Source organism: Podarcis melisellensis (genome assembly GCF_964234715.1).
Source record: "Podarcis melisellensis genome assembly, chromosome: 10".
Taxonomy (NCBI): domain Eukaryota; kingdom Metazoa; phylum Chordata; class Lepidosauria; order Squamata; family Lacertidae; genus Podarcis; species Podarcis melisellensis.
The window spans coordinates 68,498,913-68,517,018 of record NC_138542.1 but is presented as its reverse complement, the minus strand read 5'-3'; the positions used below and the strand labels follow the sequence as shown (position 1 = coordinate 68,517,018).

The window sequence follows — 18,106 nt, the reverse complement described above, 5'->3', positions numbered from 1 at the left end:
TCCGACCTCTCCTCGGTGTCCCACCACCAATCCCCTGGCTCAGAGCCTTCCTTCTCTGGGGGTTCCCCGGCTGTGACTCCCACCCCTTCTCTGCATCCAGCCAGTCCCTGACACGTGATCACTTGACAGGTCAGCAATTAGCCATAATCAATTCGGACAAACGCTAGCACATTAGTAATGGCGAAGTTTTTATCAGTGGTTGCAAGAACCAATGATCCCTATCTTTAAGTCTGAACAAAATGCTTGTTTAACCATGAGGTAGGCTGTCTGAATTGTGTATTGCTTTGTAACAATTTGTTGGGTCTCTGGACCGTAATAAAGATTGATTGATTGATTGATTGATTGATCAATTAGTAATCATTGCGCCTCAGATTAACCTCAGGTTCACTGACCCTACGAGAGAGTGTTTGGCGCATTGTGCCCAGAACGTGGATGGTTTTCTGGGGTTAGTGTGGGACAGGATTAAGAGTAATCAGGGAGAACAGGGCAGGCCTTAGGACCTGGGGGAAGCAATCAGGAGATGGGGTGGGGCCAGAAGCCCAGCTGGAAGGGAAGGGTGGGGACAGAGGAGGAAGTCAAGGGGAACATGGTGCAAAAGAGGGTCAAGGCAATGGAGGTCTTGGTGAGCCCAGTGATTAGCATGATGAGCTACTGTGCTTGATGACGGATGGCAGACGTCCATCCTCTTATTGTGAGTCCAGCTTTCTTCCTTCACCACGAGGATAACAGGGCTTTGCTTTCCCAAGCATCATTCAGCAAAGCAGTTTGCATGGCCCACTGGGGAAGACAACAAAACAACAATATCGAAAACGGTAACAATTAATTGCACTTTTATTCAAAATCCGATTGAAACTATTTACCGTATTTTTCGCTCTATAAGATGCACTTTTCCCCTCCTAAAAAGTAAGGGGAAATGGGTGTGCGTCTTATGGAGCGAATGCAGGCGAGAGGCTCTGCTCAGCGCTTCCTTTAAAGAGCCGCATGGAGCATGTGTGCTGCTCTTGGGGGCTTTTCCCCGAGGAGGGAGAAGGGCTGCCCTTCTTTCCCCTTCATTCCCCTGCCCGGGAGAGGCTGTGCATGGCTATTCCATAAGCCAGGACAGCAAGAGGCTATCCCAGAAGCCCGATCCCTCTTGCTGTTCTGGCTTCTGGGATTCAGAATTTTTTTTTTCTTGTTTTCCTCCTCCAAAAACTAGGTGCGTCTTATGGTCTGGTGCGTCTTATAGAGCGAGAAATACGGTAGCTGAACTAATTCAGCAAAGCTGATGAACTCGATCTAGCCATTTGCACCTCCAGCACCAGCACCCTGCTGCCCCTAGCCTCTTAATACCCGCCAGGTAATGCCACCCACTCCAGAGGCAGGTACTGCCAACTTTGGGAACCGCTGCCCAAAAGTGTGTTCCATCATTTTCCCCCCAGAAAAAAGCCTTGTCATCGTCTCTTTTTGTTTTTCGTTGAGCGTAATCCCAGTGCCCGCTCTCCTCTCCAGCTCTGCGGGAGGGCACGCATGAAATATTTATAAAGAGCGTGACTGCCTTTCTGCAGACTCCTTTCGGGAACTATAAATCCATCTCCCCCTTGCCTAGAACCACACACCAGCTGCTCTTGGGTTCAGTTTCCGGCATGCGCTGAGTTCACTCTCACTTGCTCGTCTGCTTGATGAGCAGCTGGAAAACTTCAGCAAACTCAGAGGAAAGTGGGACTGAGCTCAAATGGATGCTCTGTTGTTTCGCTGGCACCCGTGGTCTCAGCTGCTTTCTCCTTGGCTGCCATCATTCAGGCACTGCTGGGCGCAGCTGTCGGGCGACGGCGAGGGCATTCATTCTGAGCATGTGCCCGATTTTCCCCTGTGGGGCTGGATCTTGACAAGGCCCTTTGATTCTCTGCCCGACGCAAAATGTCTATGTTGGTATCCGTGGACATTGACAGCAGTGCTCATTCAGTTGGTTCAGGGCAGTTTGGGGTCTCGCTAGGCAAATACGAATTGGGCCCTCTGTTGGCATGACCAGTCAGAGGGAACAACGTCCAGCAGGCAGGGCTGGAAATGAGAGCTGGATTAGGTCCATCGTCCAATTCCACAGCATCGGCACAGATCAAGGGCCTGGGAAAATTCCTCTACAAAGAAAGGTTGAAATATTTGGGACATTTTAGTTTGTTTTAAAAATAATGCTAAGTAAGGAGGATGTATCAGATCATGCATAGTGTGGAGAACTGTAGACAGGGAGACGTTCTTCTCACTCTCTCATAATATTACTAGACCCTGTATACGTGAAGGAGCGTGGGTGACGCTGTGGTCTAAAGCACCAAGGCTCTTGGGCTTGCTGATCGGAAGGTTGAGGGTTCAAATCCCCGTGACAGGGTGAGCTCCCATTGCTCTGCCAACCTAGCAGTTCGAAAGCACACCAGTGCAGGTAGATAAATAGGTATCATAGCGGCGGGGAGGTAAACAGCATTTCCGTGTGCTCTGGTTTCCATCACGGTGTTCCGTTGCACCAGAAGCGGTTTAGTCATGCTGGCCACATGACCTGGAAAGCTGTCTGTGGACAAACGCCGGCTCTCTTGGCCTGAAAGCAAGATGAGCGCCACAACCCCATAGTAGCCTTTGACTGGACTTATCCGTCCGGGATCCTTTACATTTTTACTTACCTGAAGGAGCATCTCTACCCCCATCGTTATATAACCCTCGGCTTATAGAGTGAGAAGAGCCGCAACCTCAGAATCATTCGCTACTGGACCTAACAATCAGGGGTACCTTTACCTTTACCTTTGTGCTACTGGACATTTTTTTTGTTTTTTTATGTATTTTGACTGTGTCGGACCAACACAGCTCCCTACCTGAACCTGTGAGATAGGTTAGGCTGAGAGTCAGCAGCTGTCCCCCAAGATCACCTGGAGAACTTCTCGACTGAACCCTGGCCTCTCCCAGGTCCTAGTACAGGCTTCCTCAACCTCAGCCCTCCAGATGTTTTTGGCCTACAACTCCCATGATCCCTAGCTAGCAGGACCAGCGGTCAGGGATGATGGGAATTGTAGTCTCAAAACATCTGGTGGGCCGAGGTTGAGGAAGCCTGTCCTAGGAGGACACTCTTAACCTCACCAGCAACTGCTGCTCTTAACTCCCCCAGAACTTGGTTTCCCGCTGCCTCCAGTTCCATCTTCCCTTTCCTGCGGCAGCCCAGATTAAAGAGGTCTCCCTTTCCTTACCTGCATCCTCGCTCTCTGCAATGCTGGAACCCGGTTTCCTTCTGCCCCAGGAGATTTGGTTGCTGAACTCAGCAGGTGGCTGTGGCGCCGTCGACGAGGCACCTGTCAGCTATTTTGGCTGCTTCTCCTTCTCCGTTTCCCCTAATTATAAAATCGCGGTGGCGCTGGCGTTAGGAGCCTTTTCCGGGCATGTGTGTGTGTGCGCCACTGTGTGGGGGTGCGCTGCGCGCGAAATGTCAAATTGAAGAAATTAAAAATGTAAATGACGGAGCCTAATTAACCAGTTGACAGCGGAGCACAGCTGCCGGTGACAGTGACTGATTACCTTCCGCAAATCTTGTCCTCGAAGGCCTGCCATACTTTGGGGGTGGAGAGGAGGGAGGGAGGGAAGGAGGGAACCCAAAATAGCAACTGCCTTAAAGTGGCAGCCTCTTGCCGTACGCAAACATTTTGCACTGTATATGGGACTGTGCCAGGCCCAGCTTGGGCTCTAGGTAGCCATTTCTGAGCCCTAGACCTGGATGGTGGTGTTTTCAGATTCAGAGTCACTGGTGTTGATTGCTGGAGCCTGAAGTCCATTTAGCAGTGGCGGCTGGTCTATTAGCTTAAACAGCTTCAACCAGGCTTCGCCTTCACAGAAACCCCAAAACAAGAACAGAAATGCAATTGTGGAAGGATGGCTGAATTGCGGGCTTTCAGAGTTCTGCCCCTACTACTCATCTCAGTCTCAGAGTTACCAGGTCACAGTGTTGCAGAGACAGTATGTACATCTGTCCTTTATTTCTATTTTTTAGAATTCATAACTACATTTCAAAACAACAAGCCTTTGCAAAGTGACTTGAAATATTAAACCGGCACTAAAACAGGGGAATTCTGTTGACATAGATGCAGTTAAAAGGAATGCAAACTCAGTAAAGTCGTACATTGGTTCTTGAATACCTTGGTGCTTGTACGTTTTCGCTGCTGAACGCCAAAAAACCGAAAGTAGGTGTTCCGGGTTTCAAACGTTTTTGGGAATCCGAACGTCCAATGTGGTTTCTGCTCAAGTGCAGGAAGCTCCTGCAGCCAATAGGAAGCCACACCTCAGTTTTCGAATGGTTTTGGAAGTCGAACGGACTTCCAGAACGGATTATATTCAAGAACCAAGGTACGACTGTATAGTAAGCAATTCCCCTCTAATGGCAGCCACTGAAAACAATTCTTCACTAAAGCAAGGTGTTTTTTAAAGCCTTTTCAAAACAAGAAGGTCTGCAGAGCGCACCTGAAAAGGGGGTTTGGCAGATCTCCCTGGGGAATGAGTTCCACGGTCATGGGGCCAGCGCTAAGAAGGCCCCGTCTCTAGTTCTTGCCTATTGGAACTGGCTTGTTGGTAGAACTCTCTCCGGCACAACACTTAAAGGGCCTCTTTTATCCCCACCAGGTACTACTCAGATATCGGCAAGATGCCAGCTATCAGTGACCAGGACATGAATGCCTACCTGGCTGAGCAATCCCGCATGCACATGAATGAATTCAACACAATGAGCTCACTTTCGGAGATCTACTCCTATGTGGGCAAGTACAATGAAGAGGTGAGATGAGCTGGGGACAGGGAGGAGAAGCACCCGATCACGGCTGCCACGAGGGGCGGAAGGATCTGTCGATTTTGGTTCTAATTTTTACTATTATTATTTATTTATTTTTACAATTCTTCCTTTGCATGTCTGGACCCCTTGGCAAGTCTGGTGATGGGATTAGGCTGGATTAGACTTTCCTTGGCCAACAATGAGCTGAGCAATTGTCACCTCTGGGCACTTCCTGGAGTCCCTATTGTTCAAGGGCAAAATAGTGTTGGAATGGAGGAAACTGGCAAAGGAGTTGATTTTATATGATTGTTAAAGCTAGGTAGAGACACGGGTGGCACTGTGGGTTAAACCACAGAGCCTAGGACTTGCCGATCAGAAGGTTGGCAGTTCGAATCCCCACGATGGGTTGAGCTCCCATTGCTCGGTCCCTGCTCCTGCCAACCTAGCAGTTCGAAAGCACGTCAAAGTGCAAGTAGATAAATAGGTACCACTCTGGTGGAAAGGTAAACGGTGTTTCCGTGTGCTGCTCTGGTTTGCCAGAAGCAGCTTAGTCATGCTGGCCACATGGCCCGGAAGCTGTACGCCGGCTCCCTTGGCCAGTAAAGCGAGATAAGTGCCGCAACCCCAGAGTCGTCCGCGACTGGATCTAATGGTCAGGGGTCCCTTTACCTTTACCTAAAGCTAGGTAACTTCCCTGAGCTGCCAAGTTGAAGGATACACTGAGGTATAATATTTGTAACGTTTAATAACTTTAAAGATGTGCCCCCCACCCCGTAATTTCCGTAACACGTTTGGCATGACCAGCTTCAACCATTAAGACGTCTCTCTTCTGTCTCTCTTCCCTCTTCCACAGATCCTTGGAGCCCTTGATCAAGATGACCAGGCCGGGAAGCAAAAGCTGGCCTACAAACTTGAACAAGTTATAACCCTCATGAGCATAGACAGCTGAGAACTGCCCTACCAGGGGACTCCCTGGGAGGGATTTGAAACAAACATACAAACAAAACCAAGCCGTGCCTCAGTCAAGAACATCCTCTTTACCAAGTGCAAGTTTCTGATTGGCCGTCGAGCGGAGTCACCCGAAACAGCTCTCGACTCCTCTAAGGCTCGCCCGCCAAACCTATGGACGCCAAGCAACTAGGCCTCAAGGACTTGAGGGATGTCACCGCAGACAGATCCCTTAGTGCGGGGACCATACAGGTGGAGCTCCCTCGTCCACAGATTCCCCCCCCCCTTCTGCCTTCTCCCCGGAGCATATCGTCATATCATCCGTTAACTAACAGAGCGGACCACCCTGGTTCGCCTCTGTCGATGCTGCTTTTACTGGCTCCCTGCGGGCTCGGAACCGTGGAGCGGGAAACTAAACTCAGTGTTATTTCAAAGCTGCGCCAAGGCAGGACTTTCGCTCTCTTGCCTCTGGAGACCCCGGCAGAGTGGGAACGAACTTGGTTTTTCCCTCCCACTCAGCAGTGCTGCCGCACCCCAGTCTTCATCCTATGGGGAGGACCCCAGTGACTTTTACCCCCCTCCTTGGGACTGGCATGGCAGAGGGGTCCCTGTGCCCTGTGAGCTAACCGTGTTGTCAGCTGCTCTTCTGGGATTGGTGGAGAAGGAAGGAAAACCACCTATTCCCCACTCCACAATTTTCATACATTCATCTCCTTTTTGTTTTTATGGGTCATCCTCATTTTCAACCTGTGCCCCACTGACTGTGAAACTAAAAGGCAGCCACATACAAGCACACACCTTTCTTTCCCTGAAATTGTACCTGTCTCTTCTCTTTGCTTCAGATGCATCTCAGTAGGGGCATTTATATCTTTTCCTAAACAGCGCAGCTTCACGTTGTGCAGTGAGGCACTCTCGCCGTTGCAACCGGAAGCCGTCCCCTCCCTCGCTTTTTTTGTACGATTCCAGGCTGCAACTTTCTGTATCTTTCTGGCTAACCATCCCAAACAATAGAGCACAAAAATAATAATAACAAGAAGCCTTTGATCTAGACACAGCACAGAGTTAAACCCAGAAATAAGTACCAGCATTATGGAGATGACAAGAGGTTGCACCCCAGGATTGGGGTAGGTTTGGGTAAGAAAAGAGACCCCCCCCCCTCCTAAGCCCATTTCTTCTTTCTTTAGTAGTAGCAACAGACCTAATGGATGCTCAAAAATAGGAGGGACTGTTTATCATTTGCAAGGATGATTGACTGGGGCAGTGTAGCCTGTGCAATGATTTGCCTGCAAAATTGCAACTGGAACTGGATTGATTCGGCATGTTCTTCCTCTTTGGTTTGATGCATTCATGTAATCATGTAAACACATTCCAACCAGAGCAAAGCAACTTTGCATTGCATTTAGTTTGATGACAGAATTCAGCCATGCTATCTTGTTGAAATCAATGAGACTCAAAGGCTTCCCTCCTGACTGGGCCATGTCCCAAATTTGGAAAGCAGGAGCTAAATGCTGGTCCAGAGCTTTTTGCACACTTAAACACAGCCCCTCACACATTTCAGAATGAAAAGTACAGAATCAAAACACACACTTCTGGCGTTGGCATCTGCCTGCCGAAGCTGGATGGATCCAATCCACCGTACTGGAGACCATTGAAATAAATAAATAAACAGGCTTCAGCTTTCTTTAAGTCTGTGCTGAGTCATCACAACACATATTTAGCATCAATTTTGGGTCTTTCTCCAGTGCTCTTTGGAGAGTAGAAAAAGAAACCCGAGTTTCGTTGATAAAATTTGCATCCCATCAAAATTAGCATCTATTGTTCAACTCAACAGTGTTTGAGTTTCCGATCTGAATGAATTTCCATTTTGGCACCGACACAAATTCGTTTTGCCTGAAATAAGAGGTGAGCAAAATATAAGCAGAAGTACCCTGTGTCACAGTGACATGGAGAGCTGCCTTATAGCAGGTCAGACTTATTATCCTCATGTTGTTTACCCTGATCTGCAGCAGCTCGCTGGCATTTCAGACAAGAGAGAGGCTTTCCCCCTCACCTGCTGCTCACTTGGGTTTGTTTTCCAGCTGCACATGTCAGGAATTGAACTTGCAGCCTTCTGCATGCAAAGCATGGGCTCTGCTGCTGAGCAATGGTCCACCCTGAAGTCTAGATTCTGCAATGGCAGTTATGAGTCGCTCTGCAACACCAGACATTGACACTACCTTCCTGGAGTAAATATTTTGCCAAGCAGGCAGTCTTGTACCAACACTCAAAAGCACCATATAGCAAAAGGTGTTAATTCCATTAGTGCATTTCCCAGCAAAAGGCTCAGCAACAAGCCCAGCACGGTGTAATTCCCAAACTCCTGGGCTATGGGCAATAATGCCACCGTTCACTTCAGCACGCCTCTGCCTTCTTCCAGGGCTGCCCAACCTCACTGTGATATCAGAGCTGGTCGTTCGACGGCCGGTCATTCAGAGGCGAGGCAGGCAGAGAGGCCAGAGGTTAAGGATGGGAGTGTAGGACCACGAAAAGCTGCAGAAGCAATCAATCTTCTTTCTCCTATTTTTCACTGTGAAATAACCGTGCGTTGGGTCACTTGGCCGTCAATATGACGCAGATCCTACCCATCACAACTGTGCTGTGAACATGTTTGCGAGGATTAAAGGGAGATCAAAAAGTCCCATTCCCACCCTGTGCAACCACGGAGCTTAGGGGGAATGTTTTTAACCTGGCCCAACAGTCGTTTGTTTGTTTGTTTGCATGCATGCCTCCATTCATTCCATCTCCATTTCTTTTGGCCTTGAGTCAGCTAACATTGGTGTGCAGTACAGGATTACCCGCTAGGCTATGTCAGCTTAAAATATGCCGTTCCCAGGCATATGGGCAAATGGCTTCTGTTATATCTACGTATCTGAGAGTGCCTCTGGATGGCGAATGCCTCCATCCTGCTTCTTTAGAAATCCCCATCCTTTACATTTCCCTTATCCCACGACAGGTGTGAAATGACCCTGTCCTCCTTAGTGCAGGAATTTAAGTTACGGGCTGATACTGGTCAGAGGAGCAGAATCATGGAGCCTGGTTTGTTGAAAGTGGGCAAAAGTGGGACTTCCGCAATTGCTTCTGCAGGGTTGTGCAGATACAGAAGAAGAGCAGGGTTCACGGGACCAGAATCCAGACGTCGTTGCTCATTTCCGCAATATCTAGAGGATTGAGAAGTCTTGATTTACCATCACAGAATTTACACTTTATGCTCGTTCTCCTGGATCGCCGGCGGACGGAAATGGTGAACGGATGGAAAGTTCCGGGCTAGGAGAGAGAAAAAGTTTGTCTCGGATACAGAAAACGCTTTTAGACGTGGAAGAAACCAAAGGTTTTTGACAAGCGAAGTGCCACAGGTGACGAAGGTGGGAGATGGCCCCCCGCATAGCTTTCTCCGATTCTAAAATGAAAGCGAAGCTGGCGGGAGAGATTCCCAGAGCATGTTTGGGTCCTGGTTTGTTTGCACACACGAGAAAGGAAAAGGTGGGTTGGGTACATCTGAGGGGGAGGAGATATTGGGGTTGGGGAAAACAAGACCACATGATTTTGCACAGCTGATGAGGAGAAAACAGGAAGGAACTGAGACACCGCATGCTCCTGGTTTAAAAGGGTTTTTTAAAAAAACGTCGATGGTTTTGTTTTTTAACATTTTTTTGCTAGCACAGACTCGATCAGGTTTTCGTTTCAAACTTGAGCACCTCAAAGGAATGAACAGAACGTATCAAAATAACTTGTCAGAAACGGGAAGCAGTGTGCGAACGTCCGCACCCCTAGCCCCCCACCCCATTGATTTCCTCTTTTCTCAGACCTAGGCGTTTAAAACAAATCTCTATTTTGGTTCCTTTTTTATTTTTGTATCTCAGAATTCATATTTGTTGTTTCTTAGTTGATTTCTTTCTTTTCTTTTCAACCTTGGAATTGTGCCACAACTGTGATGTGAATGTGTGAGCTCTTATCCCACCAGGCGCCTCTGTCTGAGGTCTTGGCTTCTAATTCCCCTCTTCATTTTCTGTTTATGTGTATGTAACCTACAAATGAAGGAAGCAGAAGGAATAATGCATTATTCTTTGATTACAAGGATGAGCAGATATCCATACCCAATACAGTGGTACCTCTGGTTGCGAAACAGGATCTGTGCTGGAGCCCTGTTCGCAACATGAAAAGAACACAACCCACAGCAGCACGTCTGCGCACCCGCAGGTTGTGATTCGCCGCTTCTGCGCATGCGCGTGACATCATTTTGCATGTCTGCGCATGCGCGAGCGGCAAAACCCGGAAGTAACCCTTTCCAGTACTTTTGGGTCGCCGTGGGACGCAATCTGAAAAAACGTAACATGAAGCAAACGTAACGTGAGGTATGACTGTAGTAACAATTCAGAACCCAAGTATGGGCTAATCTTCCCTTTTAAACACTCAGCTTTCAAATGCAATTTCCCCCAATTTGGTCAATTTGCTGAGTGGTGCATTACTTTGTCACAATCCCCTTTCCCCCTTGATTCCTGACCAAATCGCCTTGTCCCAAATAATTATAAAAGTCCCGCAGCGCCTTGAAGATGAATAAACATATTGCAGCATGAATTATATGAAGCTCAAGCCTACTTTGTCATATAATAATAAAATAATAATAATTTATTATTATTTATACCCCGCCCATCTGGCTGAATTTCCCCAGCCACTCTGGGCGGCTTCCAACAGAACACTAAAATACAATAACCTATTAAACATTAAAAGCTTCCCTAAACAGGGCTACCTTCAGATGTCTTCTAAAAGTTTGGTAGTTATTTTTCTCTTTGACATCTGCTGGGAGGGCGTTCCACAGGGCGGGTGCCACTACCAAGAAGGCCCTCTGCCTGGTTCCCTGTAACTTGGCTTCCCACAGTGAGGGAACCGCCAGAAGACCCTCACAGCTGGACCTCAGATGCAATTGTCCCATTTGGGGTGGGAGAAGGGGCCAAATTGAGAGATCACAATGATAAGCTGTCACACTACCTGTTTAGTATTTAGCAAAATCTTGCACTAAAGTGGAGCTACTATCTGAAACAATGCTGCTCTGTTTTAAGGCTCGGCCGAGATCTTTTTCTGCACTGCATGATCTATGGGGTGCACGGTGTGTCCCACCCCCACTGCAATATTTCAGAAGTTCCTGGGGTGCAGCTGCGAGCTCTACGTGACCCCTTATTTTTGACTCTGGACTCTGGAACCTTGATATATTGTCCCTCAAGAGACTAGAGTCAGGTGAACCCTATTTAGTGCACTTCTCAGACCTACGTTGCATCACAGTTGTGTGACATCTTGTGACATCTAAACAGCTAGCCGAGCCCTGGGTTATTGCCACCAAACAGATACGAAAAGAGTTTTCCAGCACCGAATCCAGCCAGTGTTCCTGTATGACAAGCGAGGGAACAAAAAGGGGAGAATGGGCTGTTCCTGTCCCCCGTCCCCTTTATATTTCCACTTCCTTCATTTGAGGTCTTTAAACGGAGGCTGGAGGGCCACCCGTCAGAGATACCCACCCTGCCGGGCGTCAATCACCCTTGGATCAATTCCATGATTCTAGAAGATGCCTCCACATGCTGCAGAGGGCAGCAATTCTGTAGATATCAGGCTGTGTCCACGCACATAGTGGTTATATATAAAAACCATCTTCCTATCCTAGCAGTGAAATGCTGGTTCAACTTTCAAGGGGAAAGCCTGGAAGAGCTTCAGAGCTGCTGGTTTTCCATTAAGCAAGACCAAAGTCCTGCCTGATTCACTCTATTGGTCAGGAAATCTTGGGGCGACTTAATCATTCAGAGCAACAGGACACCTCAGCTGCTTTTAACCACATATTGTTCTAGGCATATCCTCCATTCCCACCTGGCTTCCACTTTGAACAGATGAATCTGGGCATATCCTTAAAAGACAGTGTTACAAGAAGATATAAAATCAGGAAGGGAGAAAAAATGCTTTGTTGATGTTTGCTGCTGCAGCTGCTGTTTTCCATTTTTTTCCGTTTGTTTGTTTGTTTGTTTGTTTGTTTGTTTCATTTCCCCCCGTTTTATTTTATAAGGGACCCCAGTTTCAAAAGCAAAAAGGACTTGTGGAAACGACAACTGCTTAAAATGGAACCCTGTTGTTACTTGGTAAAGCCTCTGTACCTTTGTTATACTTAATTGTATACCTGTGTATGTAAATATAAGGCATTCCTATTTTGCAGTCCAGAACAAAAAAAATAAAAAATAAAACTATTTGTAATATAGAATAAAGTTTATTAAAAAAAAAAAAGTACGTGAAAAGAAGCAATAATTTTGTGACGGCTCGGCTGATTGTGTGTGAGTGGTGGGGAGAAGCTTTTTCGCACAAACGGTTTCTCCTCGACAGCTTTAGGAAAAGTGCGACCCAATTTGCCAGGATGTTCTCCTGCGCAAATTCAGCTTGAAAAGATGGGAGCTCCACAAAGCACGGGTCTAAAATACTGGGAGCTGCAGTATCTGGAAGTGTCAAAGGTTCCTCGTTGCTGTGCTACAAGATGGAGGGAAGGACTGACTGAGCATGTGAGACGAGAAGCTTGCACCTTAACTAAAACTGCCACTGAGGATTTGATGCTACAAAATGTGGCAAAAGGCATGGTCCTTCTATTCCTCTGTTCCACTGAGCTAGGGGATGTCATACATCCTGGACGTATCTGGGTTTCGTCCATCAGAAATAATGTCTGGGCAGAATTTCCAAAAGCTGGTTAAAAAGTCCAGGAAAACCTAGACAATTTATTGTAATTTTTTTGGTGTGTTTATTAAATAATAGCTCAAAAACTTCTTCTTTTTCTTTTTGGTGATTTTGCAGAAAAGCTTTGCCCCCCTCCCCCCAAAAAACTCAACTTTTCCTAACTGCATAGCTGTCAATTTTTCCCTTTTCTTGCGAGAAATCCTATTCAGAATAAGGGGATTTCCCTTTTTTAAAAAGGGAAACATTCACAGCTATGCCTAACTCAGCATTTCCCCTTATTTTCATCCCCACACCAACTGCAGTTTGTTAACCTATGCCCTCAATCACAAATTATTTTTTTATTCATTCATTCATTCATTCTCCACATTTGACCCTGACTGGGATTCAAGGTGGCTTACAGGTAAAAATAAATAAATAAGACCAGCTAAAAACATAGGGGGAAAGCAACACGGATAGAATTATAAGCACTCAGGCACATATACTGTACAGGTAATTACAGTAAAAACAGCACAGCACCAGGCCTTTCACTAAAAGCAGTCAGTTCCCAAAAGCCTTCAAGAAAGTATTCACCTGCTGGCAGAATGACGAGGAGGGAGCCCATCTAACTTTGCGAACACACGTGAACATATTCATTCGTTTATTGCATTTATAGCCCACCGAAATTGGTCGCCTTGCCCATCCCTACACAAAGCCTTTGCTCCCTATAATGAAAGTAATTTGTGTGTGTGTGTTTACAAAAGGTCACAAAGGTTTGTGTTAGAAACAATACAAGCTTGACCACCTTTTCTCCTGTTTTATTGCTATCTGCCAACTTTGTGGTGGCGCTTCCATTCACAGTTTGTTTGTTTTTTAAACTATGAAGGAGGAAAAGAATCCAAGAGCCTTTAATCTCATTTTTCCAGATGTTTTGCCTCATCAGGTTTAATTTACTGTGCCGTCATTTTGCCGGCCCTGCAATTTCATTCCTTTTTCTCCGCCTGTCCCAGAGATCTTTAACGGGAGATTTGTAAGGTGTGGAGTGAAAGCGTAACCTACCACAATGGTTATTGTTAAGTCATTTTCCAGAAAGGAAAAGAGAAACTGGGAGGGAGGGATGTGTTCTGCAAATTGTGAAGGAAACCCTGATCAAAATACTGTAGCGCACATTCAGAATCAGGTGGATTTAATTTAGGACCGGGGGGGGGGCAAACTCTGGCTAAGGATGACAGAAAGGAATTCAACTCAGCCCTCATTCGAAGGTGAACCCGATCCACCCTTTTGGAAATGATACATGAACGAAAGCGCAACCGTCCTTCACACCAGTATCTTCACAGGGATGTTAAAAAAACAAATCACAACTGAATTGAGGTGGTGCCACAAGGAATATTTCTCTCAGTGTTCTAAGGGATCTTACAGAGCTTTCTGTGTGCAACGTTATCTGTACACACACACACACACGATCCAAAAGAAATCCAGGATATTGGTCTAGATTACCCTTTCCTTCTCTACAATTCTATGAAGCTGTGCAAAGCAGCTGAGGCTATAAGCAGGGAGCTGCCTATTTAAAAACAGGTAGATCAGTAACATTTTCTACTCATCAGCTACATTCCGATACTGATAATATATATGTGTCTTCCGTGTGACAGCCCTTGAGATATTTGAAGATGGCTACCATATCTCCTTTCAGTCTTCTCTTTTCCAGGCTAAACATGCCCAGCTCCCTCAACTGTTCCTCATCAAGCATGGCTTCCAGACCTTTCATCATCTTGGTCTCCTTCCTCTGCACACCTTCCAGCTTGCCAACATCCTTAAATTGTGGTGCCCAGAACTGGACACAGCTTATTACTGTAATAAACAAAAATCTGCCCTTTTCCCCTTATGGGGTATCCAAGAGCCCATATAGAGTCCTTACATAGGTTCCCTATTGGTAGGAGAAAATAACAGAGGCCAACCAGAGAACATTGAGAAGCAAAACAGCTAGTAAGCCTAATCTTTATTGATCTGTTGCAACATGGTGCCCCCTTCACACACAGAAGAAGGAGGAGGACCCAGAACAAAGGTGTGTCTGCCCTTATATAGACATTTTAAATTGCCCGCCTTGGAGTCCTAGACTACCTCCAGAAACATCATACCTACATCATAAAAATGGCGGGCTAAAGCAGAAACCAGAGTGCATTGTTTACCTCATAATCTGAGTGGGTTGTTTACCTCCTGTCTGGCAAGTTACCTGTTAATGCTTACTTGATTGGATACCCTGGGGGAGCCTGGCCAGTCTTTTGTAATGATAAATACTTAGTTCCTGAGCCAAGTCACAGGCTCACCCTATTCATACACAGACATACCCTTAAGACAGGATTTGTGAAGGAAAAGACAATGGGGAGGCTTTTCCATTTGACTTTGCAGAGAAAACACCTGGTCAGTTTGGGAGCCAAAATGGCTTCATGGCTGCTCTCCTGTGCAGCTTCAGACATGTGGTTTATATATTTATGTACGTGTTTGCTTGGTACATTTATGAACCTTTATTATATACATAAGACCTTAATTTTTTTTTATTTCATTACTTTTTTCCACTGGACCCACTTTTTAAAACAACTGGGGAGACCCTAACTGCGCCCTTGCTTTGCACAGCCCTTTTACTCTGGTGCTACAACCAGCTCCAGAGGAAACAGACACTTCATCCAAGGACTTGATATGCTCCTGGCTTAGAGGCCTCTTGAACCACAGGACCAAAGGACCTGTGGTCAGTTTCATGAAGTGATGCCAGATCCTTTTGCCCTGTGGAATAGTTTCAGAGCCGGCCCTCCCACCAACACCCCTGGATGCCTTGCGATTAAACCTAGAGACTGCTGCAATGCAGGGAACAGATTGTATTAAAGATAAACAGATGTTGGCAGATAGAGGAGCCAAAGGATTCTGAGCACAGCCTGGTCTTATCTTGGAGAGCATTCAATGGATGGCTTTAAACCCAGAGTTCAAACAGCAGTCAGAGGCCTGCTGTATCTCATACTGCAATGTTTATAAGGCACTGCTTTGGGAGGTCTTGAGCACCTTAAAACAGACGAATAAGAGGGTTAGCGGTTTGAAGGCAATGGGAGAGATGGGTTTCTGTTTGCTTCTCCTAGCTGCAGAGCAGTCGACTCTGTTCCCCAGACCACCGCCATTTTTTAATGGTCAGTGATGGAATTAGGCATATGTGGGAACTGTCTCCATGATCTCCACAGACAGGGAGTCTTGTGCCTTTAAAAGAAAAAGTCCTCATGTGCACTGATCACAGGCAACAGAGAGAAAATGGCACAAACTGAAAACTGAGGCACAGCAGGTACCTGCTGTTGTTGTTGTTTAGTCATTTAGTCGTGTCCGACTCTTCGTGACCACATGGACCAGAGCACGCCAGGCACTCCTGTCTTCCACTGCCTCCCGCTGTTTGGTCAAACTCATGCTGGTAGCTTCAAGAACACTGTCCAACCATCTGGTCCTCTGCCATCCCCTTCTCCTTGCGCCCTCAATCTTTCCCAACATCAGGGTCTTTTCCAGGGAGTCTTCTCTTCTCATGAGGTGGCCAAAATATTGGAGCCTCAGTTTCAGGATCTGTCCTTCCAGTGAGCACTCAGGGCTGATTTCCTTCAGAATGGAGAGGTTTGATCTTCTTGCAGTCCATGGGACTCTCAAGAGTCTTCTCCAACACCATAATTCAAAAGCATCCATTCTTCGGCAATCAGCCTTCTTTATGGTCCAGGTCTCACTTCCATACATCTCTACTGGGAAAGCCATAGCTTTTACTAGGTACCTGCTAGTTCCAAAATAAATTCTGTAAGAGCAGACAAAATAAAAAAAATCCAGTAGCACCTTAGAGACCAACTAAGTTTGTTATTGGTATGAGCTTTCGTGTGCATGCACACTTCTTCAGATACACTTCTTCTGTAAGAGCAGTGGAAGAGAACTTCAGGCAAAGCCAATCCACTGAGGTATCTTATTTATTTATTTATTTCCTGCCATTATACTCCGCCTCTTTCTCCAAGGAGCTCAAAGTAGTGTGCATGGTTCTCCTTGTGGGAATGTTCCGGGTGGCAGGAGAGGCTAGATTGTTTCAGTGGCGTAGCGTGGGGGGTGAAGGGGGGGCCGGCCACACCGGGCACAACATCTGGGGCTTAGGGTTAGGGGCGAAAATCCATGGGTTAGCGGGCGCAAATTACTTGCCTTGCCCCGGGTGCTGACAACCCACACTACACCACTGGATTGTTTATCAATATTCTTCCTAACTTGCACTAGCAAGTTCCTTTACTTAGCAGACTGCATTCCAGTTTACACAGCAGAAAATCCAGGCTTGTCCAGATTAAAATGTGTGCTAATATTTTCCTGGTAAGACCCCTTGAATCACTGCTAAAAGAATAAAGACACCACAGTCTTATTCATACGTAACAAAAAGAAAGTTTACTCACAATCAGGCAGAGAACAGTGTGATCCCTGAAGGCAGGCTTAAGGCTTAAAGTTAAAAGCATATACAGTGGTACCTCGGGTTACATACGCTTCAGGTTACATACGCTTCAGGTTACAGACTCCGCTAACCCAGAAATAGTGCTTCAGGTTAAGAACTTAGCTTCAGGAGGAGAACAGAAATTGTGCTCCGGCGGTGCAGCGGCAGCAGGAGGCCCCATTAGCTAAAGTGGTGCTTCAGGTTAAGAACAGTTTCAGGTTAAGTACGGACCTCCGGAACGAATTAAGTACTTAACCCAAGGTACCACTGTACAAATGGGTTTACCCCATATGTGGGTTGACCTAGTGACTGCAATTAGCAGTCCGGGAAGTTTGCAGGATGAAAGGAAGATGGAAAAGAGAGAGAGTGGCAGCATGCCTTGACCTTTTAACAGGTCTGGAAAGGTCACGCCCACCCACTAGTCACATGCAAGGAAGGATGCTCCAGCCCAGGAGGAACAGGAAGTTTTGACTGGCTGGACCAACATCCCCTTGCATGTCCCCTCTAGGAAAACAAGGAATGTTGTATTTGACTGCTCCCAGTGGACTACATCCCACACTCCCTGTTATGTACTAAGCTTGGATCCTAGAACAATAGGCAAGTAGGATCCTAGAATGCAACAACTGATTGGCTTGCAGGAGAAGACCAATCAGGCTCCAGGAAGAAGTTAATCAGCCTATTAGGCTGGTAGGATCGTAGAATGCAACAAGTGATTGGACTGCAGGAAAAGACCAATCAGGCTCCAGGAGGGAAGCAGAATCAGCCAATCAGATGGGACTCATTGTGTGAATAATGTATATAAAAGCCTGAGGGTTGGGGGGGGGGCAAATCAATCACTGTTTTACGAGCTGCAATAAAGAGCATGAAATCACTACAGGACTCTGAGTATATTTCACTCCCGTCTCCTAATTTAATGCCCACAACAATCCTGCTAGGGAGGTCTGGCTGAGAGGCTGGCCCAAAATCACCCACTGAACTTCATGACCAAGTGGGGATTTGACTAGAGTGTCTGAGTCTGACACTCTAACTCAGTGGTCAGCAAACTTTTTCAGCGGGGGGGGCGGTCCACTGTCCCTCAGACCTTGTGGGGGGCCAGACAATATTTTTTGGGTGGGGAATGAACAAATTCCTATGCCCCACAAATAACCCAGAGATGCATTTTAAATACAGTGGTACCTCAGGTTAAGTACTTAATTCGT

At 46.6% G+C, this 18,106-nt stretch overlaps 1 protein-coding gene across 3 annotated transcripts in view; it reads left to right on the top strand.

Moving 5' to 3' along the window:
• Positions 1-7,402, top strand: part of PLXNA4 (plexin A4) — a 567,107-nt gene extending 559,705 nt beyond the window's left edge. For all 3 annotated transcript variants that reach the window (XM_081926700.1, XM_081926701.1, XM_081926702.1), the window contains 2 exons: positions 4,624-4,774; positions 5,622-7,402. In XM_081926700.1, the coding sequence (XP_081782826.1) occupies positions 4,624-4,774; positions 5,622-5,717 (247 nt within the window). In that variant the 3' untranslated portion in view covers positions 5,718-7,402. The remainder of the gene's footprint in view (positions 1-4,623; positions 4,775-5,621) is intronic.
• The last annotated feature ends 10,704 nt before the right edge of the window (positions 7,403-18,106 follow it).